This window comes from Theobroma umbraticum, unplaced genomic scaffold (genome assembly GCF_002168275.2).
Source record: "Theobroma umbraticum cultivar Fairchild unplaced genomic scaffold, ASM216827v3 scaffold_4.1, whole genome shotgun sequence".
Lineage (NCBI taxonomy): Eukaryota > Viridiplantae > Streptophyta > Magnoliopsida > Malvales > Malvaceae > Theobroma > Theobroma umbraticum.
In genome coordinates this window covers 2,763,435-2,772,253 of record NW_018397258.1, presented here as the reverse complement: position 1 = coordinate 2,772,253, position 8,819 = coordinate 2,763,435, and the positions used below count along the sequence as shown (strand labels likewise).

General features: G+C 39.0%; 3 protein-coding genes across 4 annotated transcripts; all 3 read right to left on the bottom strand.

Annotated features, from left to right (window-relative positions):
• Positions 1-325: 325 nt before the first annotated feature.
• LOC110413935 (Reticulon family protein) lies at positions 326-2,385 on the bottom strand. The gene is given in 6 exon segments (XM_021424964.2): positions 326-776; positions 867-936; positions 1,060-1,175; positions 1,178-1,200; positions 1,304-1,484; positions 2,104-2,385. Coding segments are annotated over 6 exon segments (738 nt in total). The 5' UTR covers positions 2,285-2,385; the 3' UTR covers positions 326-609.
• Positions 2,386-3,065: 680 nt separating this feature from the next.
• On the bottom strand, positions 3,066-6,510 carry LOC110413937 (putative methyltransferase At1g29790). 2 transcript variants are annotated; one of them, XM_089783247.1, is made up of 3 exons: positions 5,948-6,510; positions 5,402-5,848; positions 3,066-5,275 (listed from the first exon to the last, which is right to left on the bottom strand). In XM_089783247.1, exons 2-3 carry the CDS (start codon positions 5,417-5,419, stop codon positions 3,806-3,808), a joined length of 1,488 nt encoding a protein of 495 aa, XP_089639373.1. In that variant the 5' UTR covers positions 5,420-5,848; positions 5,948-6,510; the 3' UTR covers positions 3,066-3,805. The 2 variants fall into 2 exon arrangements, with proteins under 2 accessions (XP_089639373.1, XP_089639374.1); XM_089783248.1 differs by lacking the exon at positions 5,948-6,510 and having other exon boundaries at positions 5,402-5,898.
• Positions 6,511-6,653: 143 nt separating this feature from the next.
• LOC149527360 (RING/U-box superfamily protein) lies at positions 6,654-7,661 on the bottom strand. Its single transcript, XM_089783249.1, has one exon. It carries the CDS (start codon positions 7,605-7,607, stop codon positions 7,041-7,043), a length of 567 nt encoding a protein of 188 aa, XP_089639375.1. The 5' UTR covers positions 7,608-7,661; the 3' UTR covers positions 6,654-7,040.
• Between the last annotated feature and the right edge of the window lie 1,158 nt (positions 7,662-8,819).

Below are 8,819 nucleotides of genomic sequence, written 5' to 3'. Positions count from 1 at the left end.
GGTTACAAGCCCAAGAAGAGGAAGATGACTCTTCTATATTTACCAAGCAAGAAAGCTACCCATCATTCTGGGAAAGAAAATCTCCAGGCATTGCATTTAAAGTGCATCGATCTATTTTTTTCCAAGTACAAAAGAAAGCAGGGCTCCAAATAGAACTGCCATGGCAAATCCAATCCCAATATTACACAGGTTTAAGCAACTGGAAATCATTATGACGACCATTTCCCAAAGACTGCGAAATTTATCTTTTTGCTCAAACAGATGAATGTATCAGGAAACATAAAACATCCCCAAAACCATAATAATCAGGAAATAACACATGCTATAACAGCACAAAATCAGGCGGCAACCATATATATAAAAGGCTGATTGCTATCCAAATGAAACAAAGTTATATAATAAAATCATCACCTTATGGTATCTGCAAGCTTCGCCTATTGCTAACAATGATTGCCTTTACTGATGATATTTTGAATTGCAAACCAAAACATTTGTGAACAGTTGATTTGAGGAAGAAATACCTCTAGCTAATGTTAACAGAGAACAAAACCACACTCTGGAAACACCAGAACTACCCAAATGTTGCTGCAGACTAAACATCTGAGCCTTCTAAACCTTCTTGGTCTTCAGGGGACCTTTGGGAATTTTACTTAGAACCTTGGCATCAAAAACTGCATATTGCTTTTTGATCTCAATCATTGCCTTCTCTGCAAATGGGTCAACCTTGTCCTCATACTTCTCATACAAAACAGGCACCGTATACAGCAACACAAAAGCTGATTTCCATATAAAAGATTAATAAAAATTCAGCACGGCATTATATAAAAAATAAATTAGCACTAAAAACAAGTGAAGAGTGTCATTACATATGTAGAACAAGGTCAAGAAGTTGCACCAACTCCCCACAATTGACAGGACCCAGAAAGCAGCTATAACCTGAAATCCAAAACATGGATGGCGTTCTTTCAATTGGTGGAAATATAAGTGATTCTCCCAATCAAAGTGAAACTCAAGATGAATCATTCATAAAATCACCATAGACATAAGATAAACACCCACCGTAAGAAACTTCTTCAAATTTCTTCCAGATGCAATATCTCGCAGCAGCTTCAATGCCTGGTTAAGTTCAAAAGTCAGGGCAGCAGCAACTTGGAGGAATGGCTCCTCTGGCAAATAACTTCTGGGATGCGAGGTGGAGATCTATAAAGACAAAGGGTCAGGGTATAGTCTTTAAGAAATCATACAACATCTTTCAATTAATAACCAATTAAACTAAACCTCCTGCAGAGACTCCAAAACTTACTTGTGGATAAAGGTATGGGCATTGGACCACAGGAACATAAGTGCAAGAGAGAGAATGGATATGTGACAGACTAGAGTAAGTAGGTGGTATTCAATCAATTCAAAAAGGACCCAGATTGCGGTTGCTCCACCAAGCACGCCAGCTGAAATCTTCTTGTTCCTCCACAAGAACACATCAGCAGCTGCACCAAATCATCACCAACAAAATAAAATGGAATGAGACAACCATCAGCATCTAACACTAACCAGAATCAGTGATCTACAACCAGAAAAGACAGGACTTTTTTTTTTTGCTTTTCACTGTTCCCTATACACTAATGTGCTTAGATTAGTAGATCATTTGACTTTTATATCGCCAAATTCGAAAATGTTATGCTTTTTTCTATTCCCCAGAATGCAAAAAGTGAAAGGAAACAGAAAAAGACCCCAAATATTAAAGTTTCAAGGTGCTTTTAATAGCTTGATTCTTAAGCAAAGTAGCAACGAGTTTTTAAAGAGAAATGAAAATTTGAAGATTCACTTTCATATTTTCACGAATGAAAAGAAGAATCAATAAATCCAGAAAAGGGGACTCAAGCCATGAACTTTCTTGCTACCAAACAGATCATAAAGCATAAGATACAGATCAATCCATTAATCTTCCATCAAAGTTATCTTTTTCATCATTGTAAGAGTAACTGCATTATATCTTCTACTCACATTTCCATCAAATCTACAAACAAAATAAATTAAAAACATAAACGCCTGATCTCATAAAAGAAAAGAAAAAGAAAAAGTGAAATGAGAGTTCGAAGTTCGTACGTTTTCCACCACCAAGAACATGGTGAACGGGTCTCTCTCTTCCAAACAACCGATAAATCTTAGCCTTAACGGAGGAAGGGGAAGCCGGTTTCTCATTATCCGAATCCGAATCCGAAGACGATGATGAATCATGGCTGTGAATCTTCCCGCTGATCTTCTCCATCACCGACTCCTCCGCCATTTCAAAAAAATAAACACGAACCAATACCCTAAACAAAAGGATTATCTGTCTCCGATTGTTACGGTGTCCCAAAAAGCATCGGAGTGAGTGTGACTGTGCGTAGGGTTTTATGATGGGGATATATAGGCGCAGATGAGATGAGTTCGAGGCCGAGCCTAATGTTTGGAGCCGAACCTGGTGGTTCGGAGAGAATTTGAAATCTAAAAAGATGACGGCGTTAGATCTGACGGGGTTACGTGGTGGGGGGTCCAGAAATTGGATTCTAATAAAGGGAACGTGGAGGCAGTGAAGGGACGGTGCGGTGTTTTGAAAAGCTCACCGAAATAGGACACGTGGCAATGATTTAATGGGATGATAGGTGGTATGGACGGCTATCTCTTTTCAGTGGTCGCCTCGGGTTACCATCAGTAGGCTACACTTTAGTTTAAACTGAAGGGTTATGCTTTTCCACTTTTATAATTTCCTTTTCTATTTTTTTAAATCAATAGAATTCTTTTTCATTTATCAATATTTTATGAGATTTAAACTCAATTTAGAAACTACAAAACCCACATTTATGAGGTAGTTGAACCTTATAGTATTATTTTTTTTAATAACATTTTTTATTTTATTATTAAAATAAGAAATATATATCAATTAATGAATTAAATATTTAAATATTAATATATTTTCTTTTAATCTTAGATTAAGCTCAAGTAAAAATGAATATAAGTACATATATTCAAGTATCCTCTACTTAAAAAAAAAAACAGAGTTATGTGCAAATCAATTGAAAGTATTAGATTACATCTTCGTATTTTGAAAACACATTAGAGAATCAAAAACGAAATTGGCAATATACGGCATCCAGAATGGACTGGCATTTGAGAGTAGGTCATTCATTAGTCAAATCGGAATTTGGATCACATATTGACATTGTTGTAATCCTTGGAGGCTTTGGGATGGGAAAAGGGCGATTCTTCTGACAAGCTGGGGGCTCAGGATGGAAATATGGTTGATTCACGTCCGAAATAATGAATGGTCTCCTGTCGAAAACAATTAGTTTAGTAGTTCCATGGATGGTTCTCCATCATCTGTTTCGGTGGGCCGACTCCATTTTTAAAAGCTTTGGGCCATTGGATGTCCAAAAATCACTCTCAATACCCACAGTCACAATCGGCAAGACCCTAACGAAAACTGAGATGCTTCATAGCTCAATCATATGCCTTCTTCTTCTCGATGGATTAATTGTTTATCAATTTGTACGGAAATTTACACCTCTCCAGGCTTTTAGTATAAAGGTGCAGCAATGCTCAATACAAACTAATATAGCAGAGACCAGAATGTCTTCTACTCTACCAGAATTCAGAAATTACTTAGTACTTCTAGATTGGCGGCTATAAACCTCATGACAAGAAACAAAAAATTTTCACTTCTGGATAGAAACTTCTGCCTGGATCCTAAAATGAAAACTATGATGAACCACATGGCTATATAGATATGTATAATGAACAGAACAGTATATTACTTCAATGTATACGCTCATCGGAATGGCCTTGGCGGCTTCTCAAGTGCAGCAGAAAAGAACACCTCTCGATCATCTTTATCTCGCTTTGGAACAACAACCCATTTGTGTTTTCTATACCTTAGCACCTTGAAGGCTTCCAAGTAGTCTTCCAGGTCTTCTTTCAAACAGAAAAAACTGTCAATCCAGAGCAAACCTCCTGGTCTCAAAACTCTATCCCAGTCAAACAACACAAAGTCAAGGAGTACCAAATCAATCCAACCGTCAAGAAATCTCGTCGTATGTATCAAATCCAGGGTGTTGTCGAAGAACGGGAGGCGCTGATTTATAGTCAAATAAAGAGGGACTAGACCTCGAAGAGCTATCATCTCATTAAAAGGAGCCCCGAGGTTGATTGTTGCTGTAACTATCGTGACATTGAACTCCCTCATCCTAGCTGCAAAAGTGCCGGTTCCTACACTGAAATCCAAACCAATTCTAATCTCCCCAGGCTTGATATCCAGCACTTCAGGTATCAAAAAATCTGCTGTCAAGTTTGTTTCAGGGTCTACTTCCACTGGTTTAATCCATCTGGGCATCTCATGGTCTGAAAGATTAAAGCAATCTGCACATTTGAAGAATCCCTTCCGAGTAGTATTGTTTGCCAGACAAGTGAAGTTCTTGCATCTGTATCCACTCCATCGAACATTGCGATCATCAGGAAGCTTCCACATGGACTCGGTTATGCGGTATGGCTGGATGTATAGCTGTGGGGCTCTTGCAAAGCACCTCCTTCTTGGTAATGGATCGCAACCATGAACCATTAGTTTCTGAGCTAGTTTCCAATCGTCATTGCAGATTTCACCAACATCATAATCCATGTACTCTTCAACCTCTCTCTTCATGGCAAAGCAAGCGTGACCAATACTTGTGAATGTGCCATTAGCTCCCATGAAGTTCTGTTTTCCTAATCTGTTTGGCTTGATCCTGACATACTTCCGAATCTCTTCAATCAGAAAGTAGTCCGCAGGCTCATCAGATTGTTGACTCGGTTTAACCAGGGGATGGACGCCCTTGTTTTCAATGTTCTGCTGTCTAGTTGATGTCAAAGATGCCTGAACCGACTCAAGTAGACCAAGAATATCAGCAAGAAAAGCACTGTGTCTGAGCAAAATTTCTGATGATGACGACTCTTTTGACAAGTCTCTCAACTCATTCAGTTCTCGTCGGATTTTTTGAACAACAACCCCAACATTTACACTCACTTCACTTTCACCTCTACTTGGATTCTCAGGGATTACATGATTGCAGAAGGAATCAGTAACAAGGAGAGATCTAATAGAGTAAGATCTAGACAAGGTAGCAACAGAAACGAGAAGAGCACAAGTACCCAGTATAAAGATAGTCCTGTGAACACTTTTCCATATTCCCAACTTCCCGAGGCCATTTACCTTTGGCATCTTTATTTTGTTGAGACTGAGAAGTATCATCTCCAGTTGCAATGAAATCTAACAAATAAAAGGGACCAACGGAGTCGTCACAGCAAGAAATCAGAAAATGCTTACTGTAGAAGCAATTATGCCAATTGAAAAAGATGAAAAGCAAAGTAAACGACATTAGAGAATTCCTGAAACCTGAAAATGAAGGTGCATTTGACCAAGGCCAAGTATTTTACTTGGGATAAGAGTTGAAGAAGGCGAGATCGAAGGTTTTGAGCTTGGGGCACATGGCTTCTATTTTAAATTTTCGTTGGGGTTTGAGCTTCTAGGGAGGCAATGAACAACGCAGCAATAGCTAGTCAACGGCCCCCGAGAGTTTAGATCATTCTGTCCTAACACTCACATGCCGATCCCACGTTATTGAACATCAATCTCCAAGTTCAGATAGTAACTTCCAATCTCGTGCAATTTACGCATCTTTCTGTAAAGATGAATCTGGCGAATGAGGAAACACTTGCTATGGCTCCGTAGTACCAAGTCCGGACAGAGAAAGGATTGTATGAAGGTGTTAAAATCCTCCTAGATCCAAAATTCAACTTATTAAAGTCTCCCACTTGCTTGAAAACTTTGCAATATTTTGCCCTAGGATTCAGCAAAATAGTTTTAATCAAATTAATATAATAATCTTTCTCATCACGAGGAAAGAGTGACCAAAAATGTCAAAGAACAAGCAAGGCTAACCTCAATGACTAGGATAATTTGAGGCCATTTGAGATTCGAGAGCCTTCAAATTCAGGAGTCAACACCCAATACTCGCGTTAACACAAGCATAAAATATCTTTCCAATTTGTACAGTATCACCCCATGAATTTGCCGCAGTTCAAAACCCAAAAATATTAAAGTCGTATTCTTAGGTTAGTTTAGGTTTTTCCGTTCTTTCTCAGCGTGGGAACCCAGTACTAACAATCTGAAACTGGAAGTTTTGGAGAATAACAGAGGCTATCTTTAGTTTCCTTTGTTGGGTCTCTGCTTTTCCAGGCAGACAGCTTTATGTTCAATAATCATTTTAGGCTGTTACTCCAGGAGGAGACTTAGCTAACAAGTGACAACTAAGATGGTAACATTTAAAAAGAATGAAAGAAGGAATATAATCAACACTACCAAAGAAAAGACAGGAGAGAGTTCTGCAAAGCAACAGAAGCTTCTCTACCGTCTATATGCAGAAACCCAAGCAGAAACTGAGAGCTTGATGAATAGCGATGTACATGAAAAAGAAAAAGCAAGAAAAGAAAGGTGTAGAAACTGCGAGGAAGAGGTCCATCTGAATCTGTACCAGTGCTTCAATATAACAGAATTGGGAAAATGAACTGAGATTCATTCTTGTCAACAATTGGACAGGGGAGACTGAGCAGATCACAGTCAATGTCACGATGAAATAAACAAGACAAAACAAAAAAGGGTGCAAATTATGCATTTCACACGTAAGTTTGGAGAATATAATTTATGAAACAAATTCCATGATTAAAAAGAACTCTCAATTGATGTGAATCAACTTCTTATCACCCAATTCTTGCTCAGCACAAAGCACCTAATGCTCTCTTTTTTTCCCTAAACAACCAAAACAACAATCCAGTGAGCCAAAAACTCCACTACCCAATTTCCCTGTTCCCTACCTAACCCCAAAAAATGCCAAAAGAAAAAGGAAAAAAAATACTATACAAATCCCCCCACCCCTCTAAAACACCCCAGAACATACCCCAAATAAGAAAAGGAAAGAAATCATCCACCAAAACTAAAGTATTTAATAAAGGAAAAGAAGAAGGCCCCCCAAAAGTCACCTCCTCCTCCTTCGATCCGCAGCGTACTGAGACAAAGGTACGACTTCCGACAAGGGCGTAGAAAGAGGAGTTGGAAGTGGCGAGTTCCGACAAATGGGACAAGACCCATTAAGTTTCAACCAAGCATCAATACAAGAAACATGGAAATAATGCCTACACTCGGGCATCATCCTTAACATCTCCAAATCCCTATACTCACACAAACAAATCGAGCATGTCGTGTTTACATTAGTAGAATTCGCAGCAGCCGCCTCTTTACTAAACTGGAACTTGGGGTAAGAATTTATAACGGCTTGGTCAAGTCCAACAACGACGCTTTCATTATCTTCATCTTCGGCAACGAAAATAATCCTGGGGAGGATGATTCCATCGGAGTTGGAGGCGGCGACGGCGGTGGTGGGGTTGGGAGAGAAGGCGCGTAGGGAAGAGGAAGAGCGGCAGCAGATGTAGGAGGCGAGGAGGATGGTGGAGAGGAGAACGAGGAAGCCGAGGGCGATGGCGATGGAGTAGCCGAGGCCTAAGTTGGTGAGATAGTTAGGGGAAGAAGGGGCAGGGGTGGACATTTGGGGGGAAGAGGAGGATCCATTTGTTGGGGGGAAGGGAAAGGGTAAGAGAAAGGAAAGGTTAGGGAAGAGAGGGTGGGTAGATGATGTTCCAGCTGCTGCATTTAATACTCAGTTTGGAAACAGCGGGTGGCATTTATTGTGGTGTTGGTGGCTTTTGCTAACTTGATTTCTTTCCTCTGTGATTTGTGTGAGTGAAAGAAAGTGGAGCTTTGGGCTTATTTGTTCATGGGCTTGCGTCAGCTTGGAACTAGGGCTTTCTAAAAGGAACATTGGTTTTCAATTGCTTTTTAAATTAATTTAAAATGAATACACAGCGAAATATTGGAAACCAAAGAGCAAAGAATGGTTTTCTTGCTTTCGGATTCAAAGAAGTGATTTTCTCTGTTTGTATTCTCAAACACAGAAACAAAAGGAGCAGTGGATTGAAATTTCAAACTGAAAAGTATTCTATGAGACCAAAGCCAATATAAAACATTTTAGAAGTGGGGATATATTCTTTTCTGAAATATGATGCAACAGAAATTTCCAAGAATTGGGATGGGAGCAACTTGCTGCAATCCAGGAATTGGTCCCAACTCCCAAAAGCTGCTCAGCTTTGTTCTTTCTTGATATAAAAATTACAGTTACTAAATGCAACAACATTCTTTATTTTGTAAAAACTTCTCTTGTTTTCTACTGATATGGTTCTTCATCTGGGAAAGATCAGAGAAAGATCTTGCTGATAAAAGTTAAATCACCCAAAGCCCCACAGCATTTCCCTACCTCCTACATAATTTGTAGCTCTCTTAGCAGGTAGTTGACATGGTAATATCATATTCATTGGTTTTGTACCAGATGACTGGAGTTCCTTGAGGATTGGGGTTCCACATGCATATCCATGTGAAAACCAACAAATTTCGTGGCATCTATACTAGGTATATAACAAAATGGGATATTAGGTCCATTTTTTGGTCTAAATCAATTTTAAAGAAAAGTTGTACGATCTAAATTTTTCACCTAAATTTGATATGTTTGCTGCTTGAAAATTATATCTGACATGATGGAAGAAGAGAGAAAAGTGAACCATGATGGAGATATAAGTGTTTTTCCTTCTGAATGCTTGCTCTACCCTGCTTTAGTCAACTTCATACTATATTGTCATTCCTTGTTTTCCTTGCTTTTTCTACATGGCTCTTTACTTTTCGGTGGGAACCAGATACTTTTTCTTCT